This window comes from Polypterus senegalus, chromosome 4 (genome assembly GCF_016835505.1).
Source record: "Polypterus senegalus isolate Bchr_013 chromosome 4, ASM1683550v1, whole genome shotgun sequence".
NCBI lineage: Eukaryota > Metazoa > Chordata > Cladistia > Polypteriformes > Polypteridae > Polypterus > Polypterus senegalus.
This window is the reverse complement of record NC_053157.1, coordinates 157,374,307-157,393,435: the sequence shown is the minus strand read 5'-3', so window position 1 is coordinate 157,393,435 and position 19,129 is coordinate 157,374,307. Positions and strand designations below refer to the sequence as shown.

Here is a 19,129-nt window from a genome sequence, read left to right as displayed (position 1 = left end):
CCACAGTCGCATTTTGTGACTTTTTTCCGATTTAATTGTATTTAATTAAACTTAAAAGAGGCGCATCGAATAACACTTTTGTTATATGATAATACAACCTACAAAATAGACAGGGTAGTTCTATCTATAAATGAACAGTAACGGCATTAATGCTTCTCTGCATATATGTCGTGCAATATAAATTTTGTGACAAGTCGTGCTCTCTGACAGCAGATAGATTGTTTTGCGTAAATGTAAAGATACTCTGACCACTGGCACGCCAATGGTTAAATTTCCCGTTGTGTGTGGCGAGTGGTTATTAGTTGAAGCTCCACCCCGCCCCGTGACACGTTTCAATCACTGACGGATATGTAAATGACGTCGAGTGACGTCACACGCAGAATGCGAGAAGGACCGAAAGAATGGCTGCCCAGTGCCGTAGCTCCAAATGCACGGCAGAGAGAAAAGGCTTTCGGCGGGAACTAGACTCGTGGCGGCACAAATTGATACGCTGTGTAGGTCAGTAAATGCCTCTTTGCTTCCCCTTCACGTGCGAGCAATTGGATACCTATTTAGAGGTTTGTTTTGGTGTTGAACTCTTCTTGCCGTGGTACCCAAATTGACCATACTTGAAGTTCAATAGGAGAGGTACCTTTGCTGTCTCCATTTTCTTTTGTCTTGCGCCCTCGCTGTTCTCTTAAGCATCCTGTGCCCCCTCGGGAGTATTTAAGAGCTCGGGCAAGATGGAGTGTAGAAAGAGTTTTGGTGTAAGATGCGTATCATGAAAGTGTTTTGATGATGCAACCCCCTCTTTTTCACACGTGTAAAGTGGAAAGGGGGTTGTTCTGTGGCTTTAAGAGAAGATTCGTTTGGGGACGGTTGGGATTTGAAGTTTATTTTCGAAGTAAATTCAGCTGCCATGGAGACGGTTTCCTGCTTGCTGCGTAATGGCTTTCCAAAGTGTACTGTCACGTGATCGCCGTTATGGCTTACAAACATCTCGGCCTGTCCAAATACACCCTCTATTGAAAACGTGCCGTTTGGAACTCGCTTTTTTTTTTGGGTCTTGACCAACAACTGCTTTGTTAGCGTATCGACGACTTGTAGTACGCGTGTGACAGTTTTCAGTTTTGTTCAGTTCCGATGAAGTTGCTAGTGTTTTTTGTTTTTTTTTAACCTAAATGTTTTAGTCGGTTTCGCTAGTTAAGGTACTTTGGACCGTTAACAAGCACATGTGTATGCAGCTATTATAAACTTGATTGAAGTCCGCGTCATACGATGACAGGTTTCATTTTCGTGCTCAGTGCAGACTACGATGTGTCAAAAAGTTTGTAGAATTGTGCGACTGAATTGGTTCTCGGGATGTTCGATATAATCATACACTGTTGTATATTTTTTTTAGTAATCGTGGATTTAACAACCACGTGTACGTTAGATTTCTTGAAAAATCAGTTGTGCTTCTGGTTTTTAATTCATTCGACATTTGACTTTGTTTTTAATTATTAGTTCACTGTTACAATATTTAAAGTGCGGCACTCGATCCAGATCGTTATTAATATTCAGTGCTATGGAACCGCATACCTTTTGTGTTTTGGTTGTCCAGCCATAAAAATGTACAACACAGTGTTTCATTTGGATTTTTTTGGCAGAATTTATTGTGGTAGTATGAGAAAACGCGTACTTGTGACAATTACATGCATGTAGGTATACTACGGTACTTTTTATGCGATTTTTGTTTTTTAGATTTACTTCGTGTAAATGCAGGCTTTATTACAGTGGCTACATTAGAGGAAGTAAAGTTCCGGTAGAAAGGAGATACTACTAGGCATCATAAGCTGTAATTTGTCTGAAGCAGTCAAAATGTTTCATATGACAGAGTAGTATACTAGATTGCCGTACGGAACAGGGGTTCTTGTCGAAGTCCTTTATACAAGTAGTGAGTAGGTATCTGTTTACGATAATCACATCGTCCCATCAGACAGACCTAAAAAATAGAAGCCTGAAGGAATTTTGACCATAACAGAAATGTGATCTGTAAGAACATAAAGATCTCTTCATATTTATTTATAGTAGGTATGCAGTAGACGGTTAAATCTTACCTCTTTTTAATGGTTTGATTCTCTGCCAATTCTTTGTCATTGTGAATTATACAGGCTTTGTCTTTGTTTGCTCTCATAGTCTAAAGATGTGCATTCAGCTATGATTTGTTCAGTTGTGGAGGACTTTTAGGTATGTTACCGAATGTGTATGTGATGGTTAGACATCTTCATCCGGAATAGTTCTTTGCTCTGCTTCTTGAGGTGTTGGTATAGGTTGCAGCTCCATGTTACATTGTGTTAGAGGAGGAAAAAGGAGATTCAGCTTTTACTTTGTGTATCATAAATACCTATTGTTTCTTCTAATGCTTTGCTTAATTAGCATATTTGACTAAATAACCTGCATTGCCAAACTTCTTATAAGTAGATCAAAATATCTGTGAAATTTGCTTTTCTTGGTGCATTACTTACTGCTGAATGTTTATATTTTCGTGTAGACAGTCTTTTCTCAATTACTTTGAAAATTAGACAGCTGGTGGTGTTTTTAAAAATGGAACTGTGGAAGATCTGACAAGTAATTTTTTTTTTTTTAAGAAAATTTTCAAATCCTTACTTTTCTGGGGTCGATGCATTCTCTGTGTTGCTATGGTTCCAGTGGAACAAAGCTCCCAAAAGCATTGTGACACTTAATTACTTCTGTTAATTGCAAGAATGTCAATTTGGGATATTTTCATAAAATCCATTTAACTAAAGTAATTCATGAACTCTAATGTAAACTAACAACCTATCTGACCTAGTTATTATTCACAAAGCACTTGTTTTATTGGAGCTTGCCTGCAGTTCTGTCCATAAAGGTCAAAGGCTCCTCCTCATGGTAGTAGAATATTCACTAATGCCTTGGGGGCCTCATTTTTAAAACTTGCTTATACTCTGAAATGTGTATCAGCCATTTCTTATGCAAAAGTCTGAATTTATAAAACAAACTTGGTGTGATGCAGATTTTTTTTTTGGTTGTTGGTCTTTTAGCGACATTAAGCAGCAGAACAACATTGTCCACAATGGGGAAAAAAAAAATTTCTGTTCCTTTCAGTGTCACATTCTAATGTTCTTAAACTAATGTAGTTTAAGCTGAAGTGTTCACTTACTACTGATGCTGAATGAAGGCGACTGCACTAACACCTAATATATATGATAGATAGATACTTTACTTAGTAGTTGTCTTATGTAGCTTATTTTGTCTATATTAAAGAGAGTGTTGTGTGTTTTTGGACATACCTGGCAATGGCAGCATTGGCTGTTTTGGACGGGATCAAGATGTATTTTCTTGTCATGATGGTGCCTGGCTTATATACTGATTAGGTTTCATAGAACCATTCCCTTAGAGCTCTATGCAGACAGGAGTTTACATTACAGAAAACATCATGGAGAAATCTGGCAATCCTTCATTCTGTTACATGTTTTACCAATAGTAAGGGGTATGGGTGATAGGCAGTTTTCAGCATGAACTAACTGACTGGTCAGGAATGTCGCAGTCATCCCTGAACCTTGTCTTGCAGTCTGTGTGGAATAGTATAATTACAATGCTAATTATATAAAGTTTCTTTATGGTCAGAGTAAGAAAGCTGAGATCACAAGGCAATTTTGAAGTGTTTGCTGATATTCATAATGTAATTGGTATAATTGACTCTGCACACTTTGTGATAAAAGCACCATCACAAAAGATGAGGACAATATGGCCAAAAAAGTATATCATGATATAAACCGTCATCATGGTAATTTTTTTTTTTTTAATCGTATTATGGTATAATCTATGTGCATTTACATTTCAGACTGAATCCAGTTTAGGTGCTTCTGTTGGTCCATTTCTGGAGGTTAACACTAGGTAGTTCTACTGCACTGTTTTTCTTAAGGGCCATTTTGTTAGCTAAGTTAATAGTATATTTTATATGGTGCCTTTCCCATTCTCGAATTGCTTCACAGAATTCCAAAAAGTGAAAAGCAGTAAAAAGAAAATAAACAGGATGAATATCAGCATAAGATATCGAATAAAGATAAATACAGAAAACACAAAGTTTTGAATTAGAATAAAAGTCAATAAACCAAAATTGATAAAGGCATTAATACAAATGCTGAAGGAAAACCCTAAACAATTAACATTTTTGATATAAATCATCCAAAACATCTGAACAGAAAGGTAAACTGAAAGAGAAGGTTAGAATGTCAAGGTAAATGAAATGCCTCCTTGAACAAGTGAGATATATTTATTTTAAATAATTAAGTCTGCTGATTTTTATATTTAAACTATCTTTATTGTGCAAAGTATAAAATAAGAACTACACAAGGGATAAACATATTGCACATACAATTATAAAGTCACAGAAACTTTGAAATTGTATAGTTTAGACAATACAATAAAAAATGAGCTATTCTTCCCAATTCATCTTTCTACACAAGTCAATGTTGGTGGACAATTCTTTAAAAAAAATTCTAGTGAAGAAACCACATTATTTATATGAATGTTTCCTTGTCTATTGCTTTCTGACTTTGAAGATATGTAGCATTTCAGCATATATTGATCAAAAGATATAAAAATGCATATTGTTGCCTCCTTGTATTTTTTATATTAAAGTCTTTGCTTTTTTCCCCCACCTACTGTGGTGCTCAGTTTGTTTGTGTTCTAAGCATGCTCTTGTTTTGCTTAATGATTAATCCATGACTACTTTAATATTGTCAGTTTTTGAATTGGAACAAATAATCATACGACCTTTTTATTGTCTTTTTATTGGCATTATCAAACATCACAGGGTAAAATTGAGGGTAAGAATGGGAACCTCTTCAAATTCCAAAAATCTAACCATAAATAGTTTTAGAGTTGGTTTGGGGGTTGTGGTTGCATGTTGAACAAAGTAGCGTTGTGTCAGAAGGTGACAGAACGTTTACTCCACGCTTCATGCCATCTCTTTCTACAAGTAATAAAGGAAAATGGGGACTTCCTGATGGGTTTTAACCATGACTCCAACTTCTTAGTTTCTAGTACTTCTGACTCCGACTCCTCTGTATTTAATATGCTAATGTATTTTCCATGTTGAAGGACAGCAACATGCATGTCATTTAACCACAGAACTACTGGCTAGGATGCTGACTCTTTACCGTATTGGCCAGTTTAAACAAAAGACGAGAACCCCTGAGCAGACATCAGGCCATAGCACACTTCACACCTATATCATTACATTTGTTTACACTCTAATGAACTTGTTAAACACATTATATCTGAAATAAAATGAAAACACTTTTTGTAGTGTACCAAAATCCAGATTACAATATGTGAATTTCAGGTTGTATAATAGCTCAGCTGAACTTCACACTAGTAGTAACACAACTATGCACTGGTCTTTATTCTTACATCATAGAAGTACTTAATTATGACTGTTTGTGAAATGTGACCTTTGAACTTGCTGTTTTTTTTTTGGTTTTTTTTTTAATATAAATTTATTAGGGGTCTTGAGTCAGTACATTTTTTTTTGTTGACTCTGACCCCCCCACTCCAGGTACCCAAAATTGTCTCTGACTCCACAGCCCTGAAAATAAGCAAAAATTTCGACTGGGGTACCATGCACCTCTATATCATGGAAGAAATTTGGTTTTATAAACTGAAAGCACTTTAATTCAATGTTTACTCACCTAATACTATGTTGAGAACTATGTGGTCTTGGCTATCCGTGGTTTCATTAACTACAGCATTTATTTTCTTGCCATAAATCTTTCCAAGAACAGTGTCCATATGTTGTTCAAAGACATGGGGCAAATGAGTTTTGACAAAGACTGCTCTCATTTTCTGGCAGCGTGCGTCTTTGTTTACAATGCTTAATAAAGAAAAGGCACAGCTTCGTCATTTTTTCAAGCGGTATCTCTGACTCGCATGGCTACAAACTTGGCATGTTGCATCTGACAATTTTGTTTGCTCTGTTGTTACCTGAAGGGGAACACTTCTTTGATCTTAATTTCTCCTTGTTCTTGATATAGGTTTTAGATTTGACGTGGTCATTGCAAGTATCTTTTTGTGTGCAGTCTATGGTATGTTGGCAAAACTTGCAGAAAAGTTGTCCAGGTTCGAAGAAGTCCACCGGCATATTGTTGTACCTTCGATTTTGAAGTTAACCTTGTCTTTTTTTTAGATTTTTCGATGTATTTAGGGAGTCTGATACTGCTTGTGTCGACATTTCCGTCTCGTGCAGCTAGATAATTCACGCGACTTTAACGAGAAAACATACTGAAGTAAAGTCAACAGCTGACCAGGAGAAATAACCGGCAGTGAGAAATCAGTCGATCGTTCAGTAGGTGGTGGAAACTTAAAGCCGACGGTCTCTTAGTGATTCAGCTGAACGCGGAAAGCGCTGAAGTTACTACAAAAACGGAGAAGATTATATCGGCACTAACCATATGTTCTATCTGTTCTCTGCCCGTTGAGGGCATGTTTATATGTTGTGTGTCCTGTAGCATGTATAGTTCTGGTTTTCTGGACAACAGTATAGACACCTTCACCTGCCAAAAGTGTTAAGTTAATTTAGAGTTGGTCGGGAAAATATGCAAATTGGAGGACTGCGTTAGGAACCTGATAGTAATTAGGTAAACTGAAAATTGGATTGACTCGGTTTGTTTTGACAATTCGGCTACTTCTGATTCGGCTTCAATCTCTCCAGGTCCCACTGTAGTCGGTGCGCGGCCGAAGTCAGCAGCACCAATTCAGCCACAGGGTGAGTGGGTAACAGTAGGGGTCTAAGAAGCCAAAATTTAGTCCCTCGGCACCCATGTCACCAATCTGGACCCAGAACAGATTTTTAGCATTCCGCAGTGCGCCTGTGGAAACTGAGAATAAGAAAGTGCTTATAATTGGCGATTCCATAGTGTAAAATGTTAGAATTCAAAATTATGTTAAACCAGCAGTTAATGTTAAATGCCTTGCAGGGGCTAAGATTTCTGACATAGAGAGGCCGCATTAGACCGTGTCGCAGACAATGTAGTATGTACCTTATTGCTGCATGTCGGCACCAATGATATTTTTATTTGCAGCAATCTGATGTATTTAAAGAGGAACTTCATCTCTCTATGCTCCAAAGCTAAAGGAAAATGTCAGAATTTAGTTGTGTCTGGCCCCTTACCAAGATTATATAGAGGGGACGTGATTTATAGCAGATTGCATTCCCTTCACTCCTGGCTAGAAACCTGGTGTGCAAATAAAAGGATAGTGTTTGTGAACAATTTGGGATGATCCAAAGCCTGGGTTTAAAAAAAAAAAGGTCTTCATCATAACTGGAGGGGATCTTATGTATTATCCCAAAATATGGCAGCAAAACTGCCTGGTTGACTGATTAGAGCACCATCCAGGCTGCAGTCATGTGATCTTAAATCACAGGCTGTTGTTTATCCCACCTGTTACTATCCTGAAGCTGTTACCCATAATCCCTGTTGTGGGGCATCCAGTAAATTTAGTCTTGATGCACACCTTAAATTACTTGATAAGCAAAAAATAAGGTGTATAATTAGACAAAGGAATAAAACCAGACCCTCCACCAGGGGCATTTGTAATATTTTTTGTTTTAATTTGAAATAAATTTCTATCACCAGTTCAGAAAGAAGCATGCAGTTTTAAATGCTGCTTATTGAACATTTGCCCTCTTGGCAGTAAAGCTGTTTTGGTAAATGATATTAAATACAAAATCTGATCTACAGGTGCTGGTCATAAAATTATAATATCATGACAAAGTTGATTTATTTCAGTAATTCCATTCAAAAAGTGAAACTAGTATATTAGATTCGTTCATTACACACAGACTGATGTATTTCAAATGTTAATTTCTTTTAATTTTGATGATTATAACGGACAACTAATGAAAGTCCCAAATTCAGTATCTCGGAAATTAGAATATTGTGAAAAGGTTCAATATTGAAGGCACCTGGTGCCACACTCTAATCAGCTAATTAACTCAAAACACCTGCAAAAGCCTTCAGATGGTCTCTCAGTCTAGTTCTGTAGGCTACACAATCATGGGGAAGACTGCTGATTTGACAGTTGTCCAAAAGACGACCATTGACAATTTGCACAAGGAGGGCAGGACACAAAAGATGTTAAAGAGGCTGGCTGTTCACAGAACTCTTTGTCCAAGTACATTAATAGAGAGAGAAGGGAAGGACAAGATGTGGTAGAAAAAAGTGTACAAGCAATAGGGATAACCGCATCCTGGAGAGGATTGTGAAACAAAACCCATTCAAAACTGTGGGGGAGATTCACAAAGAGTGGACTGCAGCTGGAGTCAGTGCTTCAAGAACCACCACGCACAGATGTATGCAAAACATGGGTTTCTGCTGTCGCATTCCTTGTTTCAAGCCACTCTTGAACAAGAGACAGCGTCGGAAGCATCTCGCCTTGGCTAAAGACAAAAAGGACTGGAGTGCTGCTGAGTGGTCCAAAGTTATGTACTCTGATGAAAGTAAATTTTGCATTTCCTTTAAAATCAAGGTCCCAGAGTCTGGAGGAAGAGAGGAGAGGCACAGAATCCACGTTGCTTGAGGTCCAGTGTAAAGTTTCCACAGTCAGTGATGGTTTGGGGTGCCATGTCATCTGCTGGTGTTGGTCCATTGTGTTTTCTGAGGTCCAAGGTCAACGCAGCCGTCTATCAGGAAGTTTTAGAGTACTTCATGCTTCCTGCTGCTGACTAACTTTATGGAGATGCAGATTTAATTTTCCAACGGGACCTGGCACCTGCACACAGTGCCAAAGCTACCAGTACCTGGTTTAAGGACCATGGTATCCTTGTTCTTGATTGGCCAGCAAACTTGCCTGACCTTAACCCCATAGAAAATCTATGGGGTATTGTGAAGAGGAAGATGCAATTCGCCAGACCCAACAATTCAGAAGAGCTGAAGGCAACTATCAGAGCAACATGGGCTCTTATAATACCTGAGCAGTGCCACAGACTGATCGACTCCATGCCACGCTGCATTGCTGCAGTAATCCAGGCCAAAGGAGCCCCAACTAAATATTGAGTGCTGTACATGCTCATACTTCTCATGCTCATACCTTTTTGTTGGCCAACATTTCTAAAAATCCTTTTTTTGCGTTTGTCTTAATTGATATTCTAATTTTCCGAGATACTGAATTTGGGACTTTCATAGTTGTCAGTTATAATCATCAAAATTAAAAGAAATAAACATTTGAACTACATCAGTCTGTGTGTAATGAATTAATCTAATATACAAGTTTCACTTTATGAATGGAATTACTGAAATAAATCAACTTGCTATGTCATGCATGATATTCTAATTTTATGACCAGCACCTGTATGTCTTCTCAATGAAACCTGGCATAGTAAATGTGACACTGTTCCCCTAGCTGAGGCGTCACCAGATGGATACTTGTTCCTTCATAAGTCTAGAGATTCTGGTCGAGGAGGAGGCCTTGAAATAATTTAGGCAACTTTACATCCTTTTGAGGCATTCATTTTAAATATTAAAACAAATTCCAACACAATTATAGTGCTAGTCTACAGACCACCAGGGCCATATTCATTGTTCATGACTGAATTTAGCAACCTTCTATCTGATTTGGCTATAAATTATGATCACGTAATACTGATGGGGGGATTTTAATGTACACATTGATGTGGAAACTGACACTTTTAGCAAATGTTTTACTTATTTGTTAAATTCAGTAGGATTTTGTCAGATTGTCAAAGGTCCAACTCATAATCATAACCACACATTAGATTTAATTATAACTTACAAAGATGAAATTCAAAATTTAAATATTACTGCATTTAATAAAGTTATTTCCGATCATTACTTAATTACATTTGATTTAGTTCTGCCCTTGCCAACACACTCGCAGATTAAAACAAAGACAGTGCGACATCTAGATTGTAATTCTGCTTCAAAATTTATAGATACCTTGAGTAAGTCGAGTGTAATTGTGGAAAACCATTTAGATCAGTTAACATCAAATGTAAACGTGGAAAATATTATAATGTGACCTTGAGATATGCTCTGGATGTAGTGGCTCCCCTTAAAACAAAAGTGATCAAAGCACATAGAAACTCTCCCTGGTTTAATGAAAACACTCAAGCTCTTAAATTAGAGTGTCAAAACTGGAGTGCAGATGGAGAACAACAAAGCTACATGTCTTTCAAATTACATGGACAGAGAGTGTTAAGTATAAAGAAGCTCTGTTTAAAGCTTGCTCAGAATACTATTCTACCATAATAGATACCAAAAATAAAAATCCTAGGTACTGTTTAGAACAGTGGCTAAATTAACAAATGGGAATTCAGATCAACAGTGCAAAATACCAACAGATATTAGCAGTACAGACTTTATGAACTTCTTCAATGAGAAAATTAAAAATATAAGATCCCAGATCTCAGCATCACAGTACAAACCAAATACTAGCTTAGCAGACCCTGTCTCACATTGCATTCAGCACTTTAGTAATTTTAATCCTGTAACTGAGCAGGAAGTCTTAACTTTAATTACTAAAATGAAGCCCACTACTTGTTCCCTAGATCCAGTGCCAACAAAACTAGTAAAAAGTGCAATGGATGTTCTTGCAGCACCTATTCTAAACATTATCAATAGTGCATCAGGTACTGTGCCATGCAATAATGAACTAAGTGTCAGTCATTAAACCATTACTTAAAAGTCGGACCTAGACCCACACATACTAAATAATTATAGGCCTATTTCAAATTTACCCTTTCTCTCTAAAATACTAGAAAAAGTAGTCGCCAGTCAGCTTCAGTCACACCTTATGCATTACAATTTATTTGAGAAATTCCAGTCTGGTTTCGCACTGGTCATAGTACAGAAACGCACTAACACGGGTTGTAAATGACATTCTGATATCCTCTGATGAAGGAAACTCCACTGTAATTATGTTGTTGGACTTAAGTGCAGCATTTGACACCATTGACCATTCTATTTTACTGCACAGGCTAGAAAATGATGTTGGGCTTACAGGTACTGTGCTTGCTTGATTTAGTTCTTATTTATCAAATCGATTCCAATATGTACAGAAATGTGCTGACAGTACTCCATCATTATACACAGAAGTTCAATATGGTGTCCCACAGGGCTCAGTACTGGGACCTTTACTGTTTTCACTTTACATGCTTCCACTGGGATCTCTCATTAGGAAACATAATGTTAATTTTCACTCGTATGCAGATGACACCCAGTTATACCTTTCATTTAAATCAAATGAAGTTTCTCCGATGTTGTCTTTAATTAGTTGTGTTAGTGAATTAAAGGAGTGGATGAATGAGAACTACTTGTCTTTAAATACAGATAAAACAGAGATGTTAATTGTTGGAGGGAATGACGCTGATCACAACAATATTTTGTCATCATTTAACTCAGTTGGAATCCCAATTAATTTTACTGAATCAGCCCGCAATCTAGGAGTTATCTTTGATCTAGCATGTCATTTAAAGAACATATTACAAAGTTGTCCATGTTTCTTCCATCTTAAAAATGTTAGGAAATTAAGGCGCTTTCTAAATAAACAGGATTCTGAGAAATTAATTCATGCATTTATCTCTAGTAGGATTGACTACTGCAATGCGGTGTTCACTGGCTGTTCAAACTGTTCTTTATACAGCCTCCAGTTAATCCAAAATGCTGCTGCAAGAATTATTACAAGAATAAGAAAATATGAACACATCTCCAATTCTTAAATCTTACACTGGCTCCCGGTTAAATTTAGGGCAGATTTCAAAATCCTCCTTTTAACATATAAAGCATTAAATGGCCAAGGTCTGGCTTACTTGTCTGAACTTATCATGACTTACAAACCAGAGCACACCCTAAGTTCTCAAGATGCCTGTCTGTTTGATTCCAAGGATTAACAAAATAACAGTGGGAGGTCGGGCTTTTAGTTACAGGACCCCTAAACTGTGGAATGGTCTGCCTGCTACTATAAGAGATGCCACTTTGGTCTCAGCTTTTAAATCCCGGCTGAAGACTCACTACTTCAGTTTAGCATAGCACTAAAACATAAGTAACATGACAGTTGAAATTTTTTACTAACCCTCGTCTATTCTGTTTCTCTTCTCTGTACTCAAATGTGGCACATGGTGCCACGGCCCACCTGCCAAGTTGTTTTGCCTGCCTAAGGTAAAGTCATCCCTGATGGAGAATTGCAGGAATCGTTGGGTAGAGGGGTCCTTTCATCGGATTGGCTGGCACAGCGCTGTTTCAGCTGTGGAATGGCCAAATGGGGGATGCAGCTTGATGGCTGAGGTCTCCAGGACTCTAAACAAATCCAAATCATATTATGTGATATAATCTACTGTTAAATTCTGCTCTGTAGTTGTAAAATTTTTATAGGATATGTTCTCGGTATTGTATTGTACCCCTTCTTTTTGACACCCACTGCACGCCCAACCTACCTGGAAAGGGGTCTGTTTTTGAAATGCCTTTCTCAAGGTTTCTTCCATTTGTTACCCTACAAGGGTTTTTTTTTTTTCCCCTGAAAGGTTTTTTCTTGTCTTCTTAGAGAGTTAAGGCTGGGGGGGTTGTCAAGAGGAAGGGCCTGTTAAAGCCCATTGTGGCACTTCTTGTGTGGTTTTGGGCTATACAAAAATAAATTGTATTGTATGCAGGAAACATGCGCATAAACGGATAGAGGCACTGCTGGATTTCTACGAAGAATTGTGTTTGCTTCAAAAACAACAAACTAGAAAATGGTATCTGAATGATAGAACTACAGATTATTCAATCGTTTAATTTATTAAGTTTTGTAACAGTCACCCCTTCAGTCTCTAAATTCTGCACATTTCTGGTTTTAAGCATTAATTCTGTGATTCCGTCTGTGTTTTCTGCATCCTGGAAATCATAGGGCCCTAGATGTGAAAATTTGTTAGAACCTTCCTCTTTAAAAAAAGAATCCATAACTGTCCCTGAAATAGCTTGAAACTGACAAAAGTAACTGGCATCCATCATTGTTTGTTCTGTTTTTAACAAAAATCGGACTTTGATTCAAAAGAATATTTCAGATAGTAACACAGTGGCATGGACAAAAATTATGGAACCCTTGATTTAACATTTTGTTGCATAACCTTTAGAGCAGACATGTCAAACACATGGCCCGCAACAGAAATCTGTGTGACCCGCATGACAGATCCTAGTTAGCAGTAAACATGTACAAAATTATTACTATCGTTTGTGATTGAATCATTCTGCATCTTCGGCATTACTTTTTGACTTTTCTTACTTCTACCTTCTGACAAAAGCTCGTTTTGCCATGGCATTACGGTACTGGAAACGTCATCTGCTAGTATAGCCGCGATGTTGCAACTGAAGTGACAGGCAGCAGCAGCCTGGCAGCAGGGTCGGCCTTAGGCATGTGCAAACTGTGTACCTGGACAGTGCCGCCACGCCAATATATATGTATACTAATAAAAGGCAAAGCCCTCACTGACTGACTCACTCATCATCACTAATCTTCCAACTTCCTGTGTAGGTAGAAGGCTGAAATTTGGCAGGCTCATTCCTTACAGCTTACTTACAAAAGTTGGGCAGGTTTCATTTCGAAATTCTATGCACAATGGTCATAACTGGAACCTATTTTCGTCCATATACTGCAATAGACTGCAGCTCGATGGCCGTGGGAGGCAGAGTTGCATGTTGCATCATCACGCCTCCCACGTGATTGAATGCCTGCCCATATAAGGTAAATATTCGCGGGTGAAGGACTGTGCTTACCATATTTATAAGTTAAACTATTTGTATCACAAACTGATGTTAATTATATTTTGTCCATGAATACTTATTAAATAATTCCAAATAGTCTGTCCGCTTCCTTTCATAGCTTTTCCGATGGTTGTGCTGGCTACGAGGCCACTGAACGCACTGCAAACGCTCCTCGCGTGCACTACGGCCAACTCCATTGCAGGATTCTGGACAATATTATTTGCCAGACACCGACCAGATTTCAAGACCACAAAAGCCTGATGTTTGTCACGCTCCTCGAGGCCCAGAAGTTTCGGGAATACAAGAAAATTTTCACGCATGCAGCCTTCTCCAGTTTAACACATGAGCCATGGAGCGCTTTTTGATCTGTCTCGGCTAAAAACAGAACTGACTGTAATGTATGCCATGGATGATTTGGCAGGAAAATCTCCCACTGATCTCCTTGACTTCTTTCATCAGAAAAATCTGAATGAGAGCATGGGGCGGCTGTTCACATTGGTGTATTTGGCGGTGACCATTCCTGTGTACAATGCTTCTGTCGAGCGGACATTTTCAGCCCTAAACCGAATTAAAACTTATGCCAGAAATACGACAGGGCAGGTTCGACTTTCAGCATTAGCTTTTTGATGATGATAGAATGGGACTTTTTGATGGAACTGAAGCGCACGGATAATCCATTCGACAGAGTAATTGAACTGTGATTGAGGAAAGAGAGGAGGATGGATTTTTTTACAAATAATCTGAATTTTTGGTGAGTAAAATGTTGCGATTTTCCTAAATAATATTGCAAGTTTATGAATTATTATTGATTTTATGTGTGTCGTGGCTGTGGCTGCAGTAGAAAAGAACTTGCTCACCCCTGGTTTGTCTGTTCAATAAAGGCATTTATTGTGGCTACAGGAGTTGTATAACAATTCAATACATTTATGGTCACTACAGTATTTGGATTTAATAATTTTCATGTGGGGAAAAGGCTGACTCGCATAAATAAATAGAGCCGAATAATGCAGTCAAGGAGGTAGCACATTTCCTCATGTTTGGGTACTTTTCCTCTGTAAGTTCCAAAACTGTCCAAGAGCCCCAGACTTCAGCTGAATGTCATCCTGTAGTGTCAAAATCTCATCCTCCACTGTAGAGGAGTTTTAGGTGAATCAGTGTTGCAATTTTTGATGTGAGTGAATCACCCTCAACATCTTCCCTAAATGGATAGCACTTAAATGTAGTGATTGGCTCAAGTAAAGCTGAGTCTTGAAACTGTCTGTCAAAGTCTGACAGGTAATTTTCAATCTGCTCTGTGTAGCAAATGCTGTCAAGTTGCGCACACACATACGCTACAGAGCAGATTGAAAATTGCCTCTCCAGCTCTGACGCGAGGTTTTGGATGATCCCCAAATCTCACCCGGAACGATGCTTCGGTGTGTCTGCCTTTGCTTTTAAATTCAGCCGAGTGAAAAATGACAGCTGTCTGATTAACTGCGATTTTAGTTACCTCTCCTTTCTCTTTCTCAGATCGCTTTTCTGAAGGAAGTCAGTTTCATAGTTTTTATGAACAGTTCAAAAGTGCTTTTCCACATTTTCCTTCTTTGGAATAGCAGTGATAGACTGGCAGATCAGACAAATGCACTTCGATTGTGACATTGTGAGGGGAAAAAAAATCCTCTTCCAATTCCACATCCAGCCCATACATTCCCCAATTATTTTTTTTTTTTAAATCCCTTCTTTAGTCGATATAAATTGGAAGACTAGCTAGATCACTTAGCTGGAGTTTCGCAGTAGCTCACAAATTTGACTGCGTGCGGGATGACCAGTGTGTTAGAAGAAAAGAGATCTCACACTGGCCGCCGTGTATGTAAATCAACTGGCAAATGCCATAGGGAGGATATATAGAGTAACGTTTAAATAAATGTTTTTTTGAATGCAAAAGCAATCTTCCTGTACTACCTTTGCGATCTACCAGTCGATCGCGATCGACGCATTGGGCACCCCTGATGTAGGGAGTCAGCCGGTGCAAGTCACAGTAGACTACGTAGAGGTCACTACCAAAGTCCAACATGCCGGGAGGAAACCTGCGACCATTACATGGGCCAGACTGAAGCCCATTGACTGTGCAGGTGGGAGGTGACACACCCGATTTCGATGCCCTGGTTGATCACAGCTATAGCACCTGCATTCAGTCTCCATTGTGGAGTTCTGTGATAGCACCTTCTGCCTTTGGCGTCAGTTTGTGTGCTCCCAGCAGTGGTGTCCACGACTCTAGTTAATGGGTCTGTGCAGGATAAAGTGAGGTAGGGCATGGCAGCAGACATTGCTTTGAGGAAAGGCAAGGATGAGGTGGAGGCGGAGGCTGTGACCCATAGTTGTGGTTGTTGGACATTGAGTGGGGTGGTGATGCCTGTGGCGAAGTTGTTGTCAAGTTAGGATAGCCTTTCTGTTTCTATGTGGCTTGGGCATCCACAAGTCTAGTCTAGCAGTGAGTGGACATCATTCCGGAGAATCTTCTCACAAAGGTTTTCGTTTATCCCTGACAAGACTGAATCAACAGCAAGGTTTTCCACAATGCACTCTAAAGTGTCTCTGCAGAACCAGCTTTGGATCAGATCCACTTAGTCCTGGGGCCTCATGTTTAAATGGTGTATACGCACAAAGCTGTTGTGTACGTCCATTTCCATGCTCACTTCAAGATGTATAAAAACTAAACTTGGCGTAAAGCCACACACATTCTCACGGTTTTGCAAACTGATGGCACCAGTGTCAAAGCAGTGCTATTCTTCCGGTGTTTCCCCATTTGTTTTTTAGATTCACATCCTTGACGTGACTTTATCAAATACACTGAAATTAATTGCATATCGTTTATAAATTTAAGGCATCTGTAATCAATCTGTAAAAATATAATGGTCTTCGGAATGGCCAGACAATTCCAAGTATCATAACTGGTTTAGCGTTGTTATTCTTAGTGCACTACTCAGACTATTTTAACCCACTATATCTGAGTGTGGAATCACAGCTGTACATCTGCTGATCAGAAACCTCTATGGCAGGCTGTGGCATGAGTGCAGAGGATTATTGGGATACAGCATCTACCCTGGAGAACATTTATAGCACACACACTGCCTCAGCCATGTACACAGTCTATTTGAACTTCTCTCATTCGGCAAACACTTCAGAGTCTTTCCTGTACTAACCTTGAGGTTCAGAAACTGTTTCATCCCAAGAGCTATAAACACACTCAGTCTATCAAGTGCTCCTGGTAGAACTGTTTGTGCTTAGAATTACAATTACCTCAGTAAACTTTCACTAAAGTTATAGTAATGCACACCCTGAGCCACTTAATGAACCACCTGCACTATGTGTACATTGTACTTATGCTTTCATATTGTATATTTTTCATTGTTATTATATTGAAAAATAAGTTTAATAAGGATTTGCATATTGAATGTCATTGTACCATACAATAACAATAAAGGAATTCAATTCAATAGAAGAGAGCGCATATTTACAAATAATATCTGGCTTTTAAGTCAATTTAGATTTCCAAGAGAGATCTTCTTGGAGCTCTTGATATCATTTTTAAGATTAAATGTATTCGTGTATGTACAGTGCATCCAAAAAGTATTCACAGCGCATTACTTTTTCCACATTTTATGTTACAGCCTTATTCCAACAAGGATTAAATTCATTTTTTTCCTCTGAATTCTACACACAACACCCCATAATGACAATGTGAAAAACGTTTACTTGAGGTTTTTGCAAATTATTAAAAAATTTAAAAAACTGAGAAATCACATGTACATAAGTATTCACAGCCTTTGCTCAATGCATTGTCGATGCACCTTTGGCAGCAATTACAGCCTAAAGTCTTTTTGAATACGATGTCACAAGCTTGGCACACCTATCCATGGCCAGTTTCATCCATTCCTCTTTGCAGCACCTTTCATGCTCCATTAGGTTGGATGGAAAGTGTCGGTGTACAGCCATTTTAAGATCTCTCCAGAGATGTTTAATCAGATTCAAGTCTGGGCTCTGGCTGGGCCACTCAAGGGCATTCACAGAGTTGTCCTGAAGCCACTCCTTTTGATATCTTGGCTGTGTGCTTAGGGTCGTTGTCCTGCTGAAAGATGAACCGTTGCCCCAGTCTGAGGTCAAGAGCGCTCTGGAGCAGGTTTTCATCCAGGATGTCTCTACATTGCTGCAGTCATCTTTCCCTTTATCCTGACTAGTCTCCCATTTCCTGCCACTGAAAAACATCCTCACAGCATGATGCTGCCACCACCATGCTTCACTGTGGGGATGGTATTGGCCTGGTGATGAACAGTGCCTGGTTTCCTCCAAACGTGATGCCTGGCATTCACACCAAAGAGTTCAATCTTTGTCTCATCAGACCAGAGATTTTTGTTTTTCATGGTCTAAGAGTCCTTCAGGTGCCTTTTGGCAAACTCCAGGCAGGCTGCCATGTGCATTTTGCTAAGGAGTGGCTTCCGTCTGGCCACTCTACCATACAGGCCTAATTGGTGGATTGCTGCAGAGATGGTTGTCCTTCTGGAAGGTTCTCCTCTCTCCACAGAGGACCTCTGGAACTCTGACAGAGTGACTATCGGGTTCTTGGTCACCTCCCAGATTAAGGCCCTTCTCCCCCAATCGCTCAGTTTAGATGGCCAGCCAGCTCTAGGAAGAGTCCTGGTGGTTTCGAACTTCTTCCACTTACGGATGATGGAGGCCACTGTGCTCATTGGGAGCTTCAAAGCAGCAGAAATTTTTCTGTAACCTTCCCCAGTTTTGTGTCTAGAGACAATCCTGTCTCGGAGGTCTACAGACAACTCCTTTGACTTCGTGCTTGGTTTGTGCTCTGACATGAACTGTCAACTGTGGGACCTTCTATAGACAGGTGTGTGCTTTTCCAAATCATGTCCAATCAACTGAATTTACCACAGGTGGACTCCAGTTAAGCTGCAGAAACATCTCAAGGATGATCAGGGGAAATGGGATGCACCTCGGCTGAATTTTGAGCTTCATGGCAAAGGCTGTGAATACTTATGTACATGTGCTTTTTCAATTTTTTTTTATTTTTAATAAATTTGCAAAAACCTCAAGTAAACTTTTTTCACGTTGTCATTATGGGCTGTTGTGTGTAGAATTCTGAGGAAAAAATGAATTTAATCCATTTTGGAATAAGACTGTAACATAACATAAAATGTGGAAAAAGTGATGCACTGTGAATACTTTCTGGATGCAGTATATATGTGTGTGTGTGTGTGTATGTATGTGTATATATAACATCTCATTAGAGGTCTGATTCACAATCTGATTGTATGGGTGGGTACCTACCAGGTAACGCTTGTGGTTGGTCTGCAAGTATTTTCTGCCTAATTTAGCAG

General features: G+C 39.0%; 1 protein-coding gene across 6 annotated transcripts in view; it reads left to right on the top strand.

The window, feature by feature from the left end:
- The first annotated feature begins 357 nt into the window (after positions 1-357).
- Positions 358-19,129, top strand: part of lcorl (ligand dependent nuclear receptor corepressor-like) — a 159,994-nt gene continuing 141,222 nt past the window's right edge. For 3 of the 6 annotated variants that reach the window (XM_039751550.1, XM_039751549.1, XM_039751548.1), the window contains exon 1: positions 358-498. In XM_039751550.1, the coding sequence (XP_039607484.1) occupies positions 402-498 (97 nt within the window). In that variant the 5' untranslated portion in view covers positions 358-401. The remainder of the gene's footprint in view (positions 499-19,129) is intronic. The other 3 variants (XM_039751555.1, XM_039751554.1, XM_039751553.1) reach the window with 2 other exon arrangements.